Raw genomic sequence first — 23421 nt, 5'->3', positions numbered from 1 at the left:
GTACATCCGTTTAGATATCATGAAGTGTTATGTCACAGGGGAGTTGTTATACTTATCTACGTTGTATTAATCACCAAGTGTTATTATTAAAAAAGGTTTATTTCAAGAATATATACACTGTGTTATTTTTTAAAAATGCATAGAATCAACAACAGACTATCCAATCCTCGTAAAAGCGTCGCATCCCACATCCTCCTTGCCCCTCCTTCATTATCAAGTGACGGAAACTAGTGTTTCCTCGTTTTTTATTTGGCGGGGTGCTTGCTCAATAAAGTATAATCCCCCGAACTGAAACAATTCCTTTTGAGAAGCTGACTTTATCAATGAGCAACGGAGATGGGTGTTTGAATATTGAATACATAATTAATATTGTCGCGCTTGTGAATAGATCTATAGAAGAAAGCAAATGAAGCTACCACAGTTGAATACATATTATAGATTTCCAGGTGGAGTAAATCTATTGATAAAACAGCCGTCACAACCTCCCCACTAGACATTTAGCGTATACGTGATAAAAATAAACATAGCTTGAGAAATCCTACACTAAATGTCATAATAAATGTTTTCACTTAAGATTCCCAAGTGATAATACTGGCAAGAAAGAAGCATATATGACAACAAACAATATAACAAAGTAAATAAAAACAAATTCGAATAAAATTGCATCTATGTGACAGTTGTCATATTCTTGTAAAAGTATCTGTGTCTCTAAAAGTCCCTGCGAATACACGAATGAGTGATATTGTTCTAGAGTGCGCCCTCACACATCATCCCAGGACGGATAACGAAAAGAAAGATTGTGGGTGTCCCGCCATCGCGAGAATATGTACTTTTCAGTCAGGAAACGATGACTTTCTTTGGGATGACTTTCACTTTTGTTAAATAGTCCGCATTCAGAATACAAAGTCGGATCAAAGTAATGGTACGGTATATCTGGATCATTGCGATGCCGCCTGCCAAAAAAAACATAGTTAAAACATAGCAAGCTTACTCTGGTCATTGGTACCTTGTATTAATACTAGTATATACAATTAACTTGTAGAATTTAGAGATGAATATTTTGTTAAAAGCTAAATAATATCATTCAGCCTACTCATATAACACACGTTGTGAATTTGTCGGAAACCAAACAATCTATCACACACACAAATATGTAATTAATAGAACAGTTTTACACAGTCTGTGACATATAACAAAATTTCCTTACTTGCAGTATTCGTAATCCGACAAGCCATACACCGTTACGCTATCACACGCCCTCAACGCAAATATCATGGTGTACCAGCCTGTCGATAACCACGTCTTTGTTTCAAATCTACGATTGTGAAAAAATATATATTCGAGTCATTGGATATATAATAAAGATATAAAATAAGTAGCATTTTGACAAAATGAGGTGTAGGTGTCAACTTTCTTGTACACTGTTTCACCGTAAAATGAGTTTCTGAATGAACCATTGTTTTATTAGCATTTATGTTAGGAACAAATGAATGGTTAGAACTATAACATAACATCGGTAGTTATAGACCCAGTGCGCGTACAACGGCAGTTATAGACCCAGTGCGCGTACATCGGCAGTTATAGACCTAGTGCACGTACACCGGCAGTTATAGACCCAGTGCGCGTACAATGGCAGTTATAGACCCAGTGCGCGTACGTCGGCAGTTATAGACCCAGTGCGCGTACGTCGGCAGTTATAGACCCAGTGCGCGTACATCGGCAGTTATAGACCCAGTGCGCGTACATCAGCAGTTATACACCCAGTGCGCGTACATCGGCAGTTATAGACCCAGTGCGCGTACATCGGCAGTTATATCCCCAGTGCGCTTACATCGGCAGTTATAGACCCAGTGCGCGTACATTGGCAGTTATAGACCCAGTGCGCGTACATCGGCAGTTATAGACCCAGTGCGCGTACATCGACAGTTATACACCCAGTGTGCGTACATCGGCAGTTATAGACCCAGTACGCGTACATCGACAGTTAGAGACCCAGTGCGCGTACATCGGCAGTTATAGACCCAGTACGCGTACATTGGCAGTTATAGACCCAGTTTGCGTATATCGGCAGTTATAGACCCAGTGCGCGTACATCAGCAGTTATAGACCCAGTGCGCGTTATAGCATGTTTCAAGATATTGCCAGGAACTATTACGACCTCACTATGTGTATGCGTAACTACAATCCTTTCGCAGACGTGGACACTACTTTTTCATTACTGGGCATACAGTGCATCATCAAAAAACTTCTCATTGTATGTAATAATGGGGAAAAGATTATCACCTGATCACTGAATGCCAATTGTTTTAATGTTTTAAAGGGCGGTGGTCGTCGCGCCACGCATACATATGTGTCTCATATACACAGATCAACCAGTACAAACCGGAACGTTACTAAGCTTTAATTAAGTGATTCTCTAGGTGATTGGTATGTATTGAAGGAGCCACCGGCGGTAGTTAGTGCAAGTCGCGCCAAGGTAAAAATTTATTTTTTATGATTTCCATTAGTAGAGCGCGTTGTGGGACAATCAATCAACACAAGTGTCGCACAATGCGCGGCACGACGACTGTGGCTTTTTAACATTTTTTTACCGAAAAATTGGGGTGTGGAGAAATTATTTGTTCAAAAAAACTAGTGCAAAGGTAAATTTTGCCATACTCTATGACATTATCCGGCAACCCTTAACAGGACGAGAAACAGTTCCCAGTTTTCGAAAAACATGGTTTTTACATTTTTTGATCAGAAAATTTAACAAAATGTATTGGAAATGAAGATAATTTTACTTTTTATTATGATCGAATATAGAAAAGTATTATTGTATGTCACAAGTGTGCCTAAAGTGCCTGTGAAATAGTCCACGACTACAAAAACCATCAATGTATACGTTACTATATATCACTTGAAAAAAAATTCTTTGATCTTAGTATGGCAGCAACAGTAAGAAATTGTTTATTTCATTAAAAATATATATACATAAAAAAGATATTTCACAGAACACTTTTGTACAACAAAAATGAATGATATGAGACAAACAGTATAGTTTTATGGACAGAAAATATGTTATGAAACTTTCTAACCTACAAATATCCAGTTTACCATATGTAATTTCACTATAATTAACAGATGCATATTGAAATAGAAAATATTTGGGTAAAATATACCATCGTTTGGATAGTCGAGAAATTTTAGATTTTGATCCTCATATTACAATTCAATATCAGCAACTGCTAAGCTCTCAGAAGTGCCAAAGGGCTCTCCAGACAAAGAGTGTCAGAAATTTCCGACAACACTGCTACATTGAGATGTCAGAAATTTCCGACAACACTGTTATATTGAGATGTCAGAAATTTCCGACAACATTACCAATGTAAATTGTCAAAAAATTTCCAACAACACTGTTGAGATGTCAGAAATTTTCGACAACAGTACTAAATTTCTGACAACACTGAGAATGACCATGACACAATCTTGGTAAGAACTGTCCTCACTTCTATTAAAAGGTGCATTTTAGTGCAAACAAATAAATGTTTTCTACATGTAGCAACTAAAAAAAAAACTGTAATACCTCTATCCAATTTACAGAAAATGATAATGAATTTTGTCAAGAGAAAATTATCAAATTAAAATATTAAAAAAGGCTTTTTTTATTGTTGTATCCCAGTGGCATGAACCAATAATAACAAATCAGAGCCACATTCATTAAAACAAAATGGACGTCAGTCGGCCATTTTGAATCTTATCTGAAAAACAAAATTATTTGCATCAAGGTCCCATAAGGTCTAATGTATATACCAAGTTTGAACAAAATCCATTTGTAAACAGCCGAGAAATGCTTGATTTTTAGGATTTTTTAGCACAAAAATGGCCGCCATTCGGCCATCTTGGATCAGATCGTGAAACAAAATGATGTGCATCAAGGTCCTATACTGTCTAATGTATATACCAAGTTTGAACAAAATCCATCTGTAAACAGCCAAGAAATGCTTGATTTTGATGATTTTTACCACAAATGGCCGCCATTCGGCCATCTTGAATCAGATCATGAAACAAATTGATGTGCATATGTATAATATCATGTATGATGTATGTGTGAAGTTTGATTGTGATTGGTTCAGGCATTTCTAAGATACAGGTCCAGACGCACGCACAGACGCACACACGCATGCACACACGGACACACGGAGGTCAAAACATAAGTCTCCGTTTTCGGACTGCGTCCGAACGGGGACTAATAAACATGTGAGAAAATGGAATATATTCTTTTATTTGACTTCCATAATTAATGAAACAACTGAGATTCTCACCTGTCAAGCCCAGTTTCTCTTCGAAACACATTTTCACCGAACTCATACTGAGTTACATTCGTGACATACATCTTCACTAATGGGTAAGTCGATTGTAGTTTTCTGATGATGTCTATGTGTAAAGCAGGACCTTTCCCCCAAAATATGTTAAAATTCGGTTTCGAAACACCCTGGAAAAGATTGTTACTCTGTGCCCTGATTTGATTCTTGATTGAAGCGTGGGAGATGATCCTGGCGGTAGTCTTTTTACCGACATCCGCGGAGAACTTTTCCGTTGGATGGTCATTCATTCTGATCACGCACTGGAATGAGTCGATCTCAGCCCCGGCGGCCTTCCCAAGTAAATGACCCGATGCTGTGATAACTGCGCATGCGTTGCAGTGGAAATCGAGTGTCTGAAACGATAAATGCGAGATGTAACATCCTTAATTGATTGATATGCCGAAGTCTTGGAATGATTTTATCGAATCAAATTAAGGTATAGATGCAGGTTCGTGGGCACTTGAGAGTGAATTTTCTTTTCTTTTTTTACTTTTTATTATCCAAACAGTCTTGGCTATAGACTGTTAAAATTTCACAGCATTGTGAATATTGCAACATACTCAAAAGACGATTTTAAAATATAGAAACTGGTACAAACATTCTCTCTTTTGAATGCTTAGCAAGATTTAGCAAGGCTGTACATAAATAATCAAAAAGAAAAATGGTGAAAAAAAAGTAATGACGGGATCTTCATATTATGCACTATGTTTAACTTTTTACAAAACAATAGGTTTAAATTTGGAATTGTTACAGCCATTTTAATTATGAGCATTAGCAAACTTCTTACTGAGTGAATGATTATGCAAAATAGCCATTATCTCCACCCGTGTTTTTCAGATTACCATGGAAGTTCAAATCTAAATAGCTCGCACAATTCTTGTTTATTTTGAGTGAAACTTTCACACAACGTTTATCAGTTGTTTATTAACAAATAGGCGTCCAGGCGTATATTTAGTATGTTTTGTTTTCATATTACAAAGTTGTCAAGCAGGATGTGTGCCGTATAGTCAATCCCGGTCAGTATTTCACACTTCGAATGTCATTGTCCGAGAATGCAAAGCTTTAAAAATAAGCCCAGACGTCCTTTTGTTCGTAGAGACGTTGTCAAAATAGTGTGAAAATGTCAAGACAAACTGACAAAAACTGCGGGAGCTAATCAATTTTCAATCTCTCTGACCAACCAGAAAACACGAACGGAGATAATGGCCGTTTTATGAAAGTGACGTTAATCGTCCTCAAAAATGGCTATTGCATCACGACGACATGCCAAAATCCATCATACACTGACGCTTGCTGATGTTCAATCGTCAGGTAAACAAATAAAATAAAAATATTTAGAATACTAGGGAAACGGACGTAAAATCGTCCGCGGCGTCAAAACCTTGCGTGAAAACTGTCATGGCGTCGTGTTATCGTTTCCACTTAGGGAGGGGCACAATGGATTACGTAAAGCCGATGAGATATTCATACAGTTATACAAACATAGCGATTCCCATTTGGTGGGTTGAATCTAAATTTACCTTTCCTCAAACCTTTAACAAATACTCTGTATGACGCAGTTTTTCACGACCTCCGGTGAAATGGATCGTGCGAAGTTAGACGGCCAGGTTGAAATGGGCCGTAATATTTTGCTACACAACGGCTATTCACAGTTTTTGTACTCAATCGCTCAAACGCCGGTGAGAAAAAGTCGAAATGGAAGACAACTATTGTAAATCGAAACAGTTTTCATTCAACTACGAGCAGACGCGATGGGTCGATAAAAGTTAAAACGAACCCTGACCTCTGGAAATACCTCATTCCTAGAGTGCCATAGTACCAGAGGTCGCCGAGCACGGCCGTACAATGTACTTTGCGACATCGCTACAGATGCATGCTAGCTGACAAGGGGGTTTCCGATTAAGGTAACCAAGATGGCTTCGCAGAGTGCGTGATTCTTCCGCGGTGTTTAAAAACAGCATATCGATGCCGATGTTTCTGTAATTTTCGGGGTATTTTTTATTTTTAAGTAACCGAGCATTTCACGTTTGTGTATTTTGCCACCGAAAATTTAGTTATCGATGACAGCACAGCAATGGTCTGAATGGTGTTTATCCACTACTACATCGCAATGCTATCAGCACGGTGATCGTTACAGCGAAACGACAAATGTAAAATTAGTCAGTTTTATAATGCCTTCGGAGAAAAAAATGCGTGAAAAATAATATTTAACAGTATTCCACTGGAAGCTGCAAGGCTGGAAGTTGTAGACATGTTGCGAGAAAATGGTGAAAAAGTTTATCATTTACAACTGTATGTTTTTTGTATTCCGCTTGCATGCTGGAAGCGTCTACGTCTTGTCTTTTTTTTGTAGTTTGCAAGACTAGTTGGTAGCGCTTGAGGTAAGTTAAACAGGGTCGCGGACAGGAAGTTACACATCGCCGCACCGTAACTGAGGCCAGCAACTCATTTGCATATAACATCAACAGTGACTTGTCAATCAAAGGGCAACGTAAACAAACTTTCGGGACTTTTAATCACATACGCGTGCCTCGATTCCCTATATTTTAAAATCCATTTTGGGGCATGTTCCAGCATTGACAATGCTCCGAAATTTCAACACTATCTAGCCAAGACAGTCTGGGTAAGAAAAGCAAAAAAAAAAAAAATTCACTCCGAGTGCCCACGAACATGCATCTATACCTTAATTAAAATAAATTGTCAGCATTGCTCTACCATAAACAAACAAGCCAGACAGCTAGCACGCATGCATGGAGTTCCGTACTACACACATCCCTCTAAAATATATTATTGAACTAACACCCTTCTATACAAATGCAGTAGTAGTACAATATGTTCACATATACTGTAGATGGAATTAATGTTTATGTATAAGACAGCTACTTCTGCCATTTATACACTCAAATAAAATAACACATTTGAAAGTTGTTGTGAAAACAGTTGTGTTCTGACAAAGTTGATACGTTCAGCCACAGTCCCTTAACACTGTTGAGAGAATGTGTTTGGTTCAGCCTATTGGATTTTGGCACATGCCGAAATTGTTAATTCTTTGTATTTGCAGAGGGGTTACAGCATTTGCGTTTACGTTAGTCGGGACTCATTCGGGACAAACTAGAAATCATGCTTCCATTCGTCGATTTGTTATTTTACCCAAACGTGGAAAACGATACGCATATGATGATAATAATAATTGCTCTATTGAAATTATATCCATTTGCTATTGTGGTATGTATTACGAGTCATCGTGCACATGAACGACAAAGAAGATTCGAAAAACAATTATTTTTTTCACTTCTATGCAGCATTGCTGACGACGTTTTGCATTCATTACCAAACGCTTCAGCGTGGTATTAAGAGTTTGTTTTCAGGGGTGGGTGATACCAAGGTGGGAAATGGATGCACATATGGGGTTAATTCCTTGAATTGCAATATAGAGGGTTCAGGCTGAAATACAATATATAGTGTTTTCATGTTTCGTCTGATATTTCTGTGGTATTCTGCTGCTGTAAGTAATGCACGATCTGTTCCGAAATTCAGTATATTGTATGTATTCCAGGGTTATTCGTTTTTTGCTGAAAACACCCCTATTTTTAGTGGCACAGTCGAATAGTCTCACTCCCACTGGGAAATCTGCATTGTTGCTTGAATGTGAGCTAATTAAACACATTTTCCAGACCGGCGAATGAGTATGCAACAGCCAATTTTAACAGCCTGTCACATGATTTTACTCTGAATGTCAACATGAAAAGAGGCTAGTCCATTTTACGCAGGAGTAATTGGGAGTAGAATGTGTGAGGGATAGTATCAACAGAGATGTGTATAGTGAAAAGTAATATCTATCCTTCATTTGCATCTCTGAGCATTTCTGTTTTAGTATAATGGTTTGAAAATGTTGAACTTGCATGATTTGCAATGTGTTTTTTTTTTAATGGGACTCCCCTATTGATCGAATCCCGGGTTTGAACGAGAACGGCACACCACGTGATTCGTTTGAATACAATGCTGATGGCAAACATGCCGTGTTACTGCGGTACTCCACTGACGGGATGACTTACTAGTACTGCATGCTACAACTTCGCTTGTGATGTTGCTTGTTAGCCATGAATTAAATGAATCTTGATTACCAGTCAAATGTTGCTCATTTGACGTTGGTAATCTTTATTTGGAACTGAGTAACTCCCTGGTACTTCGTACTATGATAAAAATCAGTCAACATACATCAAGTTCTCTCAATCGTAGTATTCCATGTGATGTACACCTAATATGCCAAAAATGTTGCTGAACGATTTGAACTGAATAAAAATAGCAGACGAAAATTTGTTTACAAAATAAAAATACTTCGGTTGCCAATGAAAACCGGTAAAAAACAAGCAATATGTTTTCGGCTGTTATCATGGAAGGACATGAACGTGAAGCTAACGTCTGTTTATAACCTCAGACTAGTAATAGTAATGTATTACTAGTCTGAGTTATAACCGGGCACCTTACACGAGGTTCGCAAAATAACATGGCAGTCATTAGAAGTCACTTTATTTTATTGTTAGGACGTATTCAGCCGTTAAATGTATTATTTCCAACCGTTTTGCGATAGTATTTTCTAGATTGGAGGCAGCATTTACATTTTATTCAAAGTTCAAAGCTGCGTTGGGATTACGTTGACAGTGGTAACAATGTCGGCGCCGGTGATCTCTTACCAGTGCGCAACGTAGCCAAAATAAAAGGCATGATCATTTGGGCACTGCTATTACAAGACTGGTAGGAGGCAATAAATTTGGCGAAAGTATTCAAAAAACAGATTTTGGCTGTTGCCATGGTAGCGGTGGGTCAGGATTGTTTTTCCAATTAGTGGTGGTACGACCTGCCTGTCAAGTATGAACAAAATCAGCCAAGCCAAAAAAAAAAAACACAGAAGAGTCAAAAAGCCATTCCTGCTGAACAGTTACTCTAACTTCGGGGTCAACTTTCTCATTAATGAAAAAAGATATCAAAAATTCAAATAGTAACTTTTTGCCCACACTCAAGCCGAGTACAATGAGCTATGTCTGAGGTGTTGTATCACAGGGAGTTGGACAAACTTATGTATTTTAATAAATTATTGAATAATAAAATGTTATATAACTTTTTCTTTTGCCCCCCTCCCCTTCCTGGTATCTATTTCAAGTATTTTTGTCAGGTTCAAATCGTTCACCAGCATTTTTGGCATGTTAGATGTACATCACATAGAATACTAGGATTGGGAGAACTTAATGTTTGTTGACCACCTGGAAACTGAGTTTTATAAATCTTGAAGGGCTCTCGGAAGATCCACCCGCTGCCTGGACCCGCAGTAAAATCTCCGATTAATATGGAGCCGCATCGATATACCATGATGTTTCTGCTGGCGACGTTGCGGCGTTACTCAGTTCCAAATAAAGATTACCAACGCCAAATTAGCAAAATTTAACCGGTAACCAAGACTCAGTCTATCCACGACCAGCAAGCAACATCACAAACGAGGTTGTAGTGTGCAGCTCACGAGTCAGCGACGACCGATTTCAACGAAAGTCATTCCGTCAGTGGAGTACCGCAGTTGCACGGCATGTTTGCCAATGCACAGATCTGTGGAGGAACTTTTAACTTCAACATCAACCGTGTATCGTAGTCGCCCAGTTTAAGTTCTGGTTTTGTCGTGGTCCCAACTAAAGGGCGACAGTCGTCGTGTCGCGTCCTGTTCGATATGGGGGACTCATAGCGACGTATACAACGCGTGTAAAATACATTGTTTATTTACATGATATTCGAACACGCGCTGCGCTACGACCACCGCGCTTAAACATCCACGAGTTATTTATTCGGACAATGACTCAAATTAGACGTATGATTATTTTATTTTCACACGTACAGCGACACGCGTTCTACACTGACAAGCGTTGCTAGGTCGCAGCACTGTCTTGGAGCATATTAATGGGCAATTGGGTTCCCCGATCTAAATTTCTATCCCGGTTTGTTGCACGTTCTTCTTTTAATATGAAATAATCAAATATGTGACATATGTATAATAACAGAACCCCACACCCTCCCCGTGGCTTCGCTCGTGAAAGTACGGCAGCAGGATACACCGCATCACTCGTGAAAATAACTTCCATATGCAATGAAAGCCACGGGGAGGGTATCTGTCATAATACTTCATTATCACTGAAAACATTTTGCCCCTGAAATAAATTCCAGTGAATATGCCATTTCCCTCATACTCTATTGAGACACAGCGCAGTGAAAATTGGATTCACATGTAATGCTTGAAAACATGTCAGCAAAAATAAATTAAGTGAAATTCTACGTGACTTCATAATAGTTGGGAATGAACACATTACACCCGACCCTACCACTCCATATACAATGTAAACTACACCCCAAAACATCCTTTCACCCACAGTTACTACCGTGTTTCACCAGTGTATACTATTTGACGTCAGGAGAAATTGAAATAAACAAATTAATTATAATTTCAGCCTCTAGTTGACCACTGATTAAATAAACTACCTCGTCTTTATGTCAAATTGCAGTTATTCGTTGCCTACATCAGTGACTTCAAAATATATGTTTCAATCCCAGGAATTTCACTCGCTGTTAATTGCATGGGAGTGCCAGTCTTTAATGAATTTCTATTGTCATGTCAATTTCTTGCGATTACTCGGACCATTAAGCTGTAACCACATACCGCCTAGGTGCTGTAATTAAATCCTGGTGTAAGCACCATATGAACTATGAACAATGCATGTGTGGTATATTCAATCCTATAGATTTCTCATTGTTTGGTAACTATTTGCTGCAAATGCAACAAAAATCAATATAAAAAATATTACCCACACAGTATTCTACAGGTTACTTGTTTCATTTATAACTACAGCATCCGTCCATATATAGCTGCACTTCTCCATCGTCATGACAAACTTGTATGAATCGGTATACGTTCACCACCGACCGAGCGTTCATGCAGCAAATCTCGACACGTGCCGAGTTTCGGTCCCAAGCATCTATCGGGGCCGAGATCAATTTTTTTTCGGAACGTGCCAAGATCTCTAACGTGGACGCCACTGCTGTTTGTGTATCACCTTTTTCCATGTAAAAAATTGTCTATGAGTTATTGTTCTAAGCCATGCATATTTTATATGTATATGTAACTCATGGTTTCTCTTTAAAACTATGTTACTTGTTTTTTTCAGTTTGTAGAAAATGAACAAGTTAGTGAGGTTTCATTAATGTGAATAAAACACTCCACTTAGACTTTGTTTGTTTATATTTCAATAACGCTGAGTGGGTTCTGACCTTACTATCCCGTTGGCTGGGGTGTGTAATCTTTTGGCAAATAGTTGTAACAAGGACGCGGCGTGAATTATGAAAACAAATGAGACTTTTCTGCCGTGTAACACAATTTAGGTGTACATGTATATTATTTATTATAGTGTGCACAACAATGAAATGCAATGATCGGCAATAACACAAATAAAATGGAAATGACAATTAAATTAATCCTCCCCCCAAAAACTTGCAATGTCATAGTATAATTAATAAAAAAAATACTAATTAACTTGAATCACTAACAAAACAAAACACAACATTATCACACATGGATAGAAATAAACCCTTACATACTAACCTCCGTGACCTAGTTCAATCAAAGTTCAAACATTTACGTAACTTTATTAGAATTTTATCATGGCTATGAAAATAACCCCTAAATCACTTTATCGGGCCATAAATATAAGCACGGTTACTACACGTTTTTTTAGTAACCGTGATATAAGTCAGCTCTAATGATAATAATACACTACTTAGCATTCAGCTGTGTTGGGTGTAACTACAGACATGTTTGTTGTCGGTAACAGGCGTTATTTAGAGGTGACAAGAAAACTAAGGAAGATAAAAGAAAACCGGGACAAAAACCTCTAGTCTATAGCGTTGACAGCGCCCTGTACAATTCTCAGGCATGACCCACGTGGGCCTGACCATTCATTACGGGTGTAGGTGTTAATTGGTCAACGAACCACGTTGAGTCACATGATACGCAGAATTGTGAAAGGAAAACGACACCCAACTCTCGTACTTGGTTCTTTTTTTACCTCCATGGTTTGAACATGGAGGTTTTGGTTTGAATATATGCACCCTGGCATATCCTCGGGACTTGCAAGTTTGGCCAGCCCCCAAAGTGAAACGATTCTCAAAGACGAGCCAGGAAGAGGAATCAGTAGAGTTGTTTTCGTTGGCGTGATGGAAAGTTGGTTAGCGTGGGGGAAAAACAGAGGTGTTAATCCGACAATTCATTGTCTTGTTTGTGGTTGGTCCTGGCATGGAGGTAGCCTCCATGGTCCTGGCACGTGGGTCCTTGTAACGTTTGGAGGATTGTGACGTAGCTCCATCTTTGAGAATGTAAATGAAAAAGTTTGACAATACAAGCAATAAACCGTGAGCCTCGATGGCCAGATCCCCAACGCCCAGGCGTCGATCAGAAAAGGAGTAGTTAGCCGCAGTAATTCGCGACTTTTGGGTACAAACGTGTGTTACGTCAAGGAGTTCTACTGTGGAGGGGTCGAAACGTCGAGGTGTCGCCGTAATTAGCGACTTTTGGGTACAAACGTGTGTTACGTCAAGGAGTTCTACTGCGGAGGGGTCGAAACGTCAAGGGGTCGCCGTAATTAGCGACTTTTGGGTACAAACGTGTGCTACGTCAAGGAGTTCTACTGTGGAGGGGTCGAAACGTCGAGGGGTCGCCGTAATTCGCGACTCTGTCGCCAAATTTAGGTATCTTCTAGTTTTATCCAGTAAAACAATGCTGGGTCCAAATGTTTGTTGCGGATTGTTGCGTCAAGGGGTCGAGAGAGCGAGGGCTTCAGATGACCTGATACCGATCTCGCAACTCTATAATCATGCTGAACATTGCCTTTACGAACGGATAGATAGATAGATAGATAGAATTTTTTATTTGGAACGTACCAATGAAAACTTGAGTAAAGTCCAAAAATAACAATAACAAAACAAAACATTCAGAACAACAAAAACTTTCAGTATTAATACATATCAAGAATATAGAAAATAAATTTTGCAAAAATGCTAAGAATGAAAAAATCATTACTTGAAACAATAATAGGAAATAATTCATCCATGCTAAAATCTTCCAGCTTTGGGGCATATATGTATAAAGCTGCAAGGAATCTAGATCTTTGTTCTTTGATTTGACAATTATTACAATATAAAATGTAATGTTTCTCATCCCCTACTTCATTGCATTCATGGAGATTACATAGCCTGTTTTCCTTCAAAATGCCTTTATGTCTACCGGATTCAATGGGAAGAAAATGTGCAGAAGTTCTAAATTTAGTATAAGCTATTCTATGATTTTTATTTTTAATTTTTTCCAAATAATGTTCAAATTCAAAATTTTCTTTAGCACACCTGTAAAAGTCAAGCTTACAATTGTTCAACAAATTGTTTTTCCACTTCATACGGTACAAACATTTGAGCTTCTCTTTAAAAATATCACAAAAATTGTTCTGATGTGGGTCTGAATTAGTTAGATCTGTTATGACTAGTAATTTTTGTATAAAGTTAAGCCATGGGTCATGCACAAGAGTTTTGGATTCTTCATAGGCTGCATCAATGATAGAATTGTTTGTTTTTTTACATACTAGTCTTTGATAATATTTCATAACTGAAACACAGATATCCAATATAAGTGGATATTGACCTAATTCACCTCTACATGGGTCATTAGATGCCTTCCTGTGCACACCCAGAACTCTTTTACAGAATTTAATATGAAGTTTTTCTGGAATTAATTTATCTGAGAAAAGTTTTGTTTCAAAATTGCAATTGTCAACTGTACATTTATTTTTACCAGACCCCTTGTAGATGTTCAGCATAACCCCTCCCCACACATCAGCCCCATATAAAGCTGTGGGTTTGATAATAGAGTTAAATAGTTTTTTAGCCAGACTAACAGAATAACATTCCTCACTGATCCAAAGCATTTTGTACATCTTGAACAGTGCTTTCTGTGCTTTGTCTTGTAGCCTAGACATAGCATTATGAAACTTACCATTTGTTTGAAAAACAATGCCAAGGTAATTATAATAATTAACACACTGTAATTTAGTGGCGTCCAAATAAAACTGTTTTCTAAGTTTTTACCTAGTCTATTAAAAATAATGATTTTGCTTTTGTTAATATTTACTTTTAAATGCCAATTGTCACAGTAATTTTGGACTGCATCAATGCACTTTTGTAACCCCTCTTGGGTTGTAGAAAACAATAGCAAGTCATCAGCATATAACAAACAATTGAGCTTCAAGCCATTTAAATCAACAGGGTCAAAATTTTTAACATCATCACAGATTCCATTAACAAAAATATTAAATAGTTGAGGACTAAGGTTACACCCTTGTTTTACCCCTCTGCATGAATTGAAATATGGAGTAATCCCTGCACTCAATTTAATGCTATATTTAGTGTCCATATTCACATTGTGATATAATTAAGCAATAACCCCCGCCGAAGGCGGGTATACCACGAGATATTGCACAATTCACGACATATATGCACGAGCCGCAGGCGAGTGCATATATGGAGTGAATTGTGCAATATCAAGTGGTATACCCAACTTTGGCGGGGGTTATTGCTATTATATTATACCAGTATATTGACAATTCGATAAAACTTGTAAAAAAAGAGTTTACTTTCATCTACTAAAAGATCATGAATATGGCCCTTGAACATGAATATTTATAAGAATAGTATGTAGTTGTACGCTGAATGCATACAAAAATTGCATGCGCAACACAGTTCAAATTGAATACAAACTAATTTTTATTCCACATGAAAAAAAAAACATCCACGTTGAATAGAGCAGCGTAAACACACAAATTAGCATAACAAAGGATGACCTTTCTGACATTTTACTGACCCACAACGCGATTTGAAATACAGGGTCGTGTACAGTTTGGATCATTTAAACAACGGATTTTCCACGTTTTCATTCCGGTTTTTGTACAATTTGGACTGTAATTTGCCCATTGAAAGTACAGTTGTGAAATAAACCGGTTTTGTGACTCATCATACTACTTGTAACTGTGTATATTTGACGTTCAGCGGTACGCGGCGGGACGCGGTGTATCATGTACGGCGACCGGCACAGCGACCTCAGTTCAAACATCTGACCTGGATACCTTTGGTATAACCAAAGTTTTGTGACAGTATGACTGACAAGTTTTGTCGTTGTTCTGGGGTAAGTTTGATGGTGTAAGATCGGATTTTCACATCGTTTTTGTGACACGTACATGATATGCCTTGTCTCAACTAAGGCCGAAAGACTTTGCACGCCGTCGCTCTAATACAGTGGTTGGTGTACACTCGGCACAAATCTGTAGCTTTCGAAATTACCTTCATCATCTCCTGTAATTTATTCACCCATAGTGAAGAATTGCAATATCATATATCGTCGTCGAATCCTGCGTTGTCCCGTGTTTTTTGAAACAGATGACAATTACCCGGGTGCACTGCAATTTTGTCAGCTGCCGCTACCGGACACCGGTTGTTATTAGTGGCAAACTGGCATACATTTTCGCCTGTGACTCATAGTTTTTTTGCATTTTTATGTCATTAAATCCCTCAATTATATCTTGTACTTAAAGATCATGTTTTCTTTGTTGGAAGTTCGCAATCCATCTCAAAGTAACAGCACTGAGAACATAGCGTTTTGGCGTTCGTGTCGGCACCTCACGGTGTTAAGGAACGGTGGTTTAGGTTTGTGTGGCGAACGACAATCACCCAACGACCGACGCTCACAACTTGGATCCCACCATTAACAAAAAGCAATATTATAGTTATATAACTGTTCAGATGTTTTTAATTCAGTTTTTTTTTCAATATTCTTCTAAAATTCAACCACTATATTTACCTAAAAATCAAATAATACCGGTTTTATGCATTTTCGTATTAAACCTGTAGTCAATTCATGTTCCAGGGCCACTTGGTTTAGCCGTGCATTATCAGCCAATATACCATGGATTGCATATGCAAATTTTGTGTTTGGACCAATCAAATCAATGGATTAACACCATCAATATACTGGTATAATATAATTGAAATTAACTAACCGCTACACACAGATTGTGTTAGTATTTGACACGGCTCGTGTTGTATCGTGACCTTGTACAATGACCCCAATCGATCGCGCGCAACTCACACTATCAATAACAAAAGCCTGTATCCTGACAATGGTATTCGCGATGACATGATCTGTACCAGTCAGAGGAACTGTGTCTGTACTATAACATTCGTCATAGCAGTTACTCGAAACCGCTTTCGCACCCTGGTTTTGCATTTAGTTTAGGCATGGTTTAGGAGCTGCTGGACTATGCACTAACCTATTAGACTCACCTTGTTTCGTTCAACAGATACATAACCCCACGGATCTTCTTGTAACGTTCCTTTAAATAAGTCTATATTATTTGAGACGTTGCCATGGTGCGGAGTATCTGCTTCTTGTACAATAAAATCAATGAGAGGGGCCCCAATGGTGTGATTGCGACGCACTTTCCCGGTTATCGCACCACTGACACCCGTCGACAGACCGCTTGCGACGATCGACGTGCTGCCGTATATATGCTGGCCGTCATTACTGCCCATAAACACATACAGATAAATAGCGAAGGTTATCGCTACTTGGCACAACACGAATCCGGCACAAAACACCCTTACTGTAGCCATCTTACATGATATGTTGAAGAGCATCGTCTGCCAAATCTGACGAGCATAGAACGATCACAGAAGTCCGTGTGCCTGTAAACAGTTATGAGCCAAGCCGACGTTAATTTACAAATACGAATCACTCCGCCAGTATACACTACCATGGACATAAAGTAATCCATTGTTACATTCATAACGCCACTAATAAGAGCAAACCGGTTTCCTGAAGGGCAGAAATGGCATATATTTTGCAAAGGATTATGGGATATGAAAATGAACCATAGAGGGCGTTGGGGGGATTTTTCCACTCATTCTTTCATCATTTCTTATGTTTTATTATTTTAAACATGCATCTATCTTGTCTACTAAAAAGTTATGGTTGATTTTAAATCAGTTTTAGAAGACATTTTAGGTGTGTGACAGTGTCCAGAATTAAAACAATGAGGGACTTGAAATGAAAAACACATTCAAGTTTTAGAAATGTACAGTCCAAAAAAGTAAAACGCAACGCACGTTTGACATTTTATGTACGTGGGACATTTTTGAAAATAGTAACATGTACGAACTATTCGTTTTTTTAAAAATATATCGTTCAATGAATTCTAGTGTTTCATTGATTGAACATAACAATTATTCAAAAATGTGTATTAGTCATATATCTTATTGATGATTTTATTATGGTGTATCATTCTATTGACTTTAGATTTGATTTGCTTTTATTTTGTTATGGAAACATTGGTTAGTGGCGAGTCATGTTGCCGACTTAGTTGACGCCCATGGAAAGTCGGTGTGTCTACGGCTTTTCTGTGTTTATTCGCCACATATCCATTGTTAAGATCGCTGCTATACACATGCATCATAGGATAGCGAATTTAATTTCTGTTGATTCATGAGTATTTTACCTCCATGGTTAATTGAAGCACAGTCCCTCAAGAGTGACTGTGATTGAAGCCACGGTTACTTTTTTTTAGTAACCGTGTTGAAGCTAAGAATGTAAAGCACGTGAATGTAAAGCTGACATCTGGTTTTACCCCGGATGTTTGCTTTCTTCATGGTGTACGTCTTGCCAGCACCACCTCGGGCGCCGCTGTGGCCTGCGTGCGATGGTCTTTGCTAGTTCGGGGCGTCGTAAATGGACGAAAATAAAGGTCTTCTGTCCCGGTGTAGTGTCGTTATCGGTGGCTGGGTTTATTTGGATGTACGTGCTTCGTGGAGTTGGACACGAACCACTAGCCTACATTACCCACGCCACAACTATACTACCCGTGAGACATGAAGACATCGAGAAAGTGGCAGAGTTGAGGCCGGCGACGAAAAGACGTAATCATGTCACAGGCACTGGCCACGTTAACGTTGTCTCAAAACAATCAGTTATTCGATCAAACGAGACATTGACACTCACGTTGCTAAAAGAAGATCCCTGGAGCTATATCTCCGTTCAGCGGAACAAGGTAAAGGCTGCATATTTTTGTTAAAGGGGCACCTTCCAGTTAAGCCTAATCTCACAACAAATTTACTTTCTGGATTAAAATGACAATGAATAACAAAAGATAGACCAACATTGTAAACAACACAAACAATAGTGCCCCGTGATTCTTTGGTTCAATCCATGGGATTGAGCGGTTCCCTTTTAATATTGTTGTCCGAGCGCATGGGGTGTAACTGGGCGTGTATCCGGGAGACGTCATTTTTGAAATGATCATATACTAGTAACTAATAGAACGCATACTACACTACACATGACTGGTTTATTTCTATATCATTTATATTGCAAATTCGAGCCGGTGTTGCATGTATGCTCAGACCATTTATCAGTGGTTTGAGATGTATAGATCAGAATATCTATTGTTTTGCTAATAATACGACATCATGTTGACATAGCTAACTCTAATTCATTGGTTAAAAAAAACGTGTTTTATTACTGGTTTCGCTTCTGTCATCGCTCGGTTTGTTTTTCGACCTGAAAGGTATTTTGTTAATTTAGAACCAGACCATGCAGTGTGCAACCACATAGCTCCGTGAGCAACATTCCAATATAGCATCTTGAACCCAATTCCCCTACACCACGGTGACCAGGTGCAGTAACGTTTTTAGCTATGAAAGAAATACTACAGTGCAGCTGTTAACCGCGTTAGCCACACCACGATTTTTTTTCTTGCATCACGTACGAGACCTCGGTTATGTTGAGATTTTCAGGTTTAGTTCTCAGCAAATTTACTGGGCTAACATTTTTCTGACATAACGCCACTTTCCAAATTGTCCGAAAACTATTGGTCAATGAACCAAAATAATGTCTAAAAGGCTTTCTATTGTACCCCATCCCTATTCTAACATCCATGTCATTCTTAGTTCAACTTACTGTATATGCCCTTCTAAGGGTCATCAATGAAGTACCATGAGATACAATTAATTTGGAATGGAGGGTACGGGCATTCTAGTAAGGTAAACACAACACTACTTCACCATTATTACACAATATGTCTATGACATAGAAATTGGAAATAAAAACTTCTTTAAGGCCCCCTTCCCCCCGACCTGAACCATAACCCTAACAATCCAACGGCAATGTGATTCAATATGCCCCTCCAAATAATTATAAGTGACCTAAATAAGGGGTATATACAATTGAAACGGGATCTGGGGGGGCAAGGTTAGGATTAGAGTTATGTAAATGAACAATGTATTTTACACGCGTTGTATACGTCGCTATGAGTCCCATATCAAACAGGAAGCGGCACGACGACTGCCGCCCTTTAAATAGCTAGCTACATGCCATTTAGCGAATTTGACTCAGTACTTAAATATTTAACTAAATGAACATCTCATCGTGAGAAAATATTTTGATTTAAATTAGCGACATCTTGATTTAGCGAATTGTGGTTTAGTTTAATTAGCTAAAATAACAAAGTGGCGTGTTGTTAGTGTTGACTGAAAATTAGACAGTTTACAAATTTAACGAACTATAATAACTCTTTTTACCTTCCATGGTGCATCGAACCCAATGTTGACTCACTAAATATTTGATTAGCTGAACTGTGCAGCAATAGGTGAAAAACCGTTGCGGCGGCACTTGCATACTTCTCAACATTCCATAATTTTATTTCAGACGCTCCAATTCCATTGCGACGCATGCGCAATCGTAAGTCCATCTGGTCAACTATTGGGCAAGGCAGCCGGGAAGGAAATCGACTCGTTCCCCTGTGTGATAAGAATGAATGATCACCCAATAGGCGACTTCGCAAAGGATGTCGGTAAAAAAACTACGATCAGAATCATTTCGTACGTAACAACGAGGTTGCAGTTGATACGATTTAAATATGGCGGACTTCTCAAAGGCCACACAAAGCCGAAGATGGTCTTAATTTGGGGACCGTATATAACGAGGGTCTCAAGAATCGCCAAAGAACTACAAGACTCGAATCGCGGAGTACAGTTTTATATTGTAAATGCAAGTCAATATCACTTCGCGGAGCAAGTCTTTAAGTCGGAAACTGGACACAACAGGTGAGAGCAGTTTTACACCCGGCACTTATAGCAGCAATAGCTGTAACTATCTATCTTTTTCCTGTAGTGTGTGATTAGGATCGATTTGTAACGGACATCGCTGAAATGTGGACATTGAAAACATAACATATACACTGTGTAACGACGGTGGTCGTCGCGCAACGCGTGTTCCGTTTCATATAAACAATGCATTTTACACGCGTTTTATACGTCGATATGAGTCCCATATAGAACAGAACGTGGCGCGACGACCACCACCCTTTAAATCAATTACATGCTGGATAAAAATGGCTGCTCGGTTGCGGCCAGGTCTCCAGAGAGCGCCGTCTATTGAAATCCGATTTTGTTGTCAAGCTAACCACCGGGATTACCGGTACCAGATGGCAACTTACCGGGGGCTGGACGAAATCGTGTCAAATATGCCGCCATCTTTGAGAGGCTGGGCCTCTCTCTGACGCTTTGATGTTTCACTTGCCATAATAGTGTGCGTCATAATTTTCATCACGTAACAGATTTTAACGATGGCGAATGGTCATCTCATCTCAATGTGGTTATATTTAAACCCAAAAATGTTCAAAATTACAGCTATTGTTGTTTTAATGAATTCAAATTTTTTGTATAGCACAGACCCATACGTAAATAAAATACTAGTAAATAAAAATAAAAGCGGTAGGGTCGTCACCTGCGCACGCGCGAGAATCGAGTCCCAAGCGATAACAACACACGCTAAAAACGCAAAAGCTCATGGGTAGACGCTTGTTTGTAAACAATGACACGCTATGGCCATCTGACGCATGCGTAGGTGACGACTCTCCCGCTTTAATAAATACGCGTTTCTTTGTAGATTTGAAACACACACGTGGTTATCGACAGGCTGGTACACCATGATATTTGCGCTGAGGGCGTGTGATAGCATAACAGTGTATGGTTTGACGGACCACGAATACTGCGCGTGAGTATAGATGTCGTTTATATTCATGTCTTGAACTTTGACCACTTTCACACACCGATAGTCCCAAAAGAAAAGTCGGGAACACCAGTTGAGCCGAAGCATATATACAAGACATAATTTGGTGCATCGAAAATAAAACTGTCAACAAGCTGCTCTCTGATTGGTCGATGGTAACATGCATTAATTTAAATAAATAAATAAATAAATAAAAGTTATTTCGTATTGGTTGGATGAAATAACTAACTCTGCAAATTTGAATTACTGCTACAGGTGTATGTACTATTAATTTTGAAGTGACCAATTGTGTGAACCTATAATTATTTTGTAAGTTGCAGACGACAATTTTAGATTGTCAACATCCACTATCGAACACAGCTATCTTTATTGGCCCCAGCGCACGCGCGGAATTGAGTCCCAAGCGACGATAACAACACACGCTAAAAACGCAAAGGCTCATGGGTAGACGATTGTTTGTAAAGAGTGACACGCTACAGCCATCTGACGCATGCGCAGGTGACGACTCCCCCGCTTTAATCAGTATACTAATTTTATCGTGTTTTTTTCTTTGCATTTTCTCTGAAACGCGATATGTATGGGCTTATTTCTATTCGGTTTTCAGGTGGTTTGATTATTGACGAGGACCAGAAACCTATAGTTTTTGAGTAACTTGGCAAATAAGTTAGAAAGGTTGAACAATCTGTGTTTTTTTGTTTTCAAAATTGTTTACAACCAATTACAAGACCGAAGTCGCAAAAGCCTGTCGGGTACAATCTTATCTGAGTTAGAGTTGTACAACGTGTGTATTTCTGGCAACTACTTGATTACATACATATGGCACCGGCGGAGATCAACATCTTATTTTAGAAACGTGTGTTTTTGTTGAAATACATGACAACATTGTCGTTTATTGAAATATAATTGGTGGTTTGGTACGTTTTACCTATTTACATCGATACTGTCCAAACAAATTCTGCACAATGAAAATTTGTAATTTCAATATTTATACAGGAGAGTTTTGGTTTTCTATCATTTCTATAGGAGACTGCACGATGAATCGGACCACTTATACCACTATTTCACTAAGCACGGTCAAAAAGAATGCCAACTGTTCAATAAAAGTGAAAAGATACATGAAAGTCACCGTTATTTGACGGAGAAATACGTGTATTCAAGATGGAGAAACAATTACAATCTGTCGTTCCGATATCCTTCGTGGAGCGAAGTTTGAGCCAATGAAGAGAGAAAGTCGGTACGGAACGAACCACATGCAGTTATCCGACGAGCTGACCAATTGCGGTGGGATAATAGCGTAGACGAAAACGAATATTGGGTTAAGAATATCCATTGTCTTTTCACTCACGTTATTCCAACTGTTGCATATGGATAGATTTATGATAAGGATTCGTTCGTTTATCATTGTGCTTTTAAAATTGTACTATTCATGCTTGCCAATAAACAATTAATGTCGTCTATACAACCTACGGCAACAGCGCCCTCCACCAGAAACTCCGAACAATACAACCAACAGCGAAACTGTTGATGTCCTTATTAACGCTTAAAGGGCGGTGGTCGTCGCGTCGCGCATGTGCGACATTTGTGTTGATAAACATTGATTTTCTCTCCATCTAATACGCTCTTCTAATGAAAATCACGAGTACGAGTTTTGATGTGTCTTCAACGTGTACTAATTACCGTTGATGACTTCTTCGATACCTTCTAATCACCAAAGAAATTACATATTTAAATCTTGGTAACGTCTCAGTTGGTACTCGTTGGTCTGCACAGCTGTCAAAATCTTTGTTCATACGAGTCCCATGTCTCGCGCATGCGCGGCGCGATGACCATCGCCCTCATTAAGTTACGGAGAATAAAACACGCCATAACTTTGACCAACATGCC

At 38.8% G+C, this 23421-nt stretch overlaps 2 protein-coding genes across 3 annotated transcripts; one reads left to right on the top strand and one right to left on the bottom strand.

The window, feature by feature from the left end:
- Positions 1–622: 622 nt before the first annotated feature.
- On the bottom strand, positions 623–17157 carry LOC102809349 (alpha-N-acetyl-neuraminyl-2,3-beta-galactosyl-1,3-N-acetyl-galactosaminide alpha-2,6-sialyltransferase-like). The gene is made up of 4 exons (XM_085498553.1): positions 16758–17157; positions 4305–4699; positions 1208–1315; positions 623–953 (listed from the first exon to the last, which is right to left on the bottom strand). The coding sequence occupies exons 1-4, from the start codon at positions 17109–17111 to the stop codon at positions 761–763; spliced, it is 1050 nt and encodes a 349-aa protein (XP_085354679.1). The 5' UTR covers positions 17112–17157; the 3' UTR covers positions 623–760.
- Positions 17158–18098: 941 nt separating this feature from the next.
- LOC100376183 (alpha-N-acetyl-neuraminyl-2,3-beta-galactosyl-1,3-N-acetyl-galactosaminide alpha-2,6-sialyltransferase-like) lies at positions 18099–23415 on the top strand. 2 transcript variants are annotated; one of them, XM_006822220.3, is made up of 4 exons: positions 18102–18517; positions 20173–20570; positions 21415–21522; positions 22561–23415. In XM_006822220.3, exons 1-4 carry the CDS (start codon positions 18170–18172, stop codon positions 22748–22750), a joined length of 1044 nt encoding a protein of 347 aa, XP_006822283.2. In that variant the 5' UTR covers positions 18102–18169; the 3' UTR covers positions 22751–23415. The 2 variants fall into 2 exon arrangements, with proteins under 2 accessions (XP_002739384.3, XP_006822283.2); XM_002739338.4 differs by lacking the exon at positions 21415–21522 and having other exon boundaries at positions 18099–18517.
- The last annotated feature ends 6 nt before the right edge of the window (positions 23416–23421 follow it).

The sequence above is a fragment of the Saccoglossus kowalevskii genome, chromosome 4, assembly GCF_978046115.1.
Source record: "Saccoglossus kowalevskii chromosome 4, keSacKowa6.1, whole genome shotgun sequence".
Classification (NCBI taxonomy): Eukaryota; Metazoa; Hemichordata; class Enteropneusta; family Harrimaniidae; genus Saccoglossus; species Saccoglossus kowalevskii.
This window is presented reverse-complemented; position numbering and strand designations above follow the sequence as displayed.

What these genes read in the sequence shown, in the direction of transcription:
- LOC100376183 (XM_006822220.3), top strand. Translation starts at nt 18,170, where the DNA reads ATGGTCTTTGCTAGTTCGGGGCGTCGTAAATGGACGAAAATAAAGGTC. An exon ending in TCGGAAACTGGACACAACAG is followed by an intron (nt 20,571 to 21,414) that starts GTGAGAGCAGTT and finishes GTTTCTTTGTAG; the next exon opens with ATTTGAAACACACACGTGGT. An exon ending in ACGGACCACGAATACTGCGC is followed by an intron (nt 21,523 to 22,560) that starts GTGAGTATAGAT and finishes TCATTTCTATAG; the next exon opens with GAGACTGCACGATGAATCGG.
- LOC102809349 (XM_085498553.1), bottom strand. Translation starts at nt 17,111, where the DNA reads ATGCTCTTCAACATATCATGTAAGATGGCTACAGTAAGGGTGTTTTGT. An exon ending in TATCTGTTGAACGAAACAAG is followed by an intron (nt 4,700 to 16,757) that starts GTGAGTCTAATA and finishes TTATCGTTTCAG; the next exon opens with ACACTCGATTTCCACTGCAA. An exon ending in TCGGATTACGAATACTGCAA is followed by an intron (nt 954 to 1,207) that starts GTAAGGAAATTT and finishes TTTTTTTGGCAG; the next exon opens with GCGGCATCGCAATGATCCAG.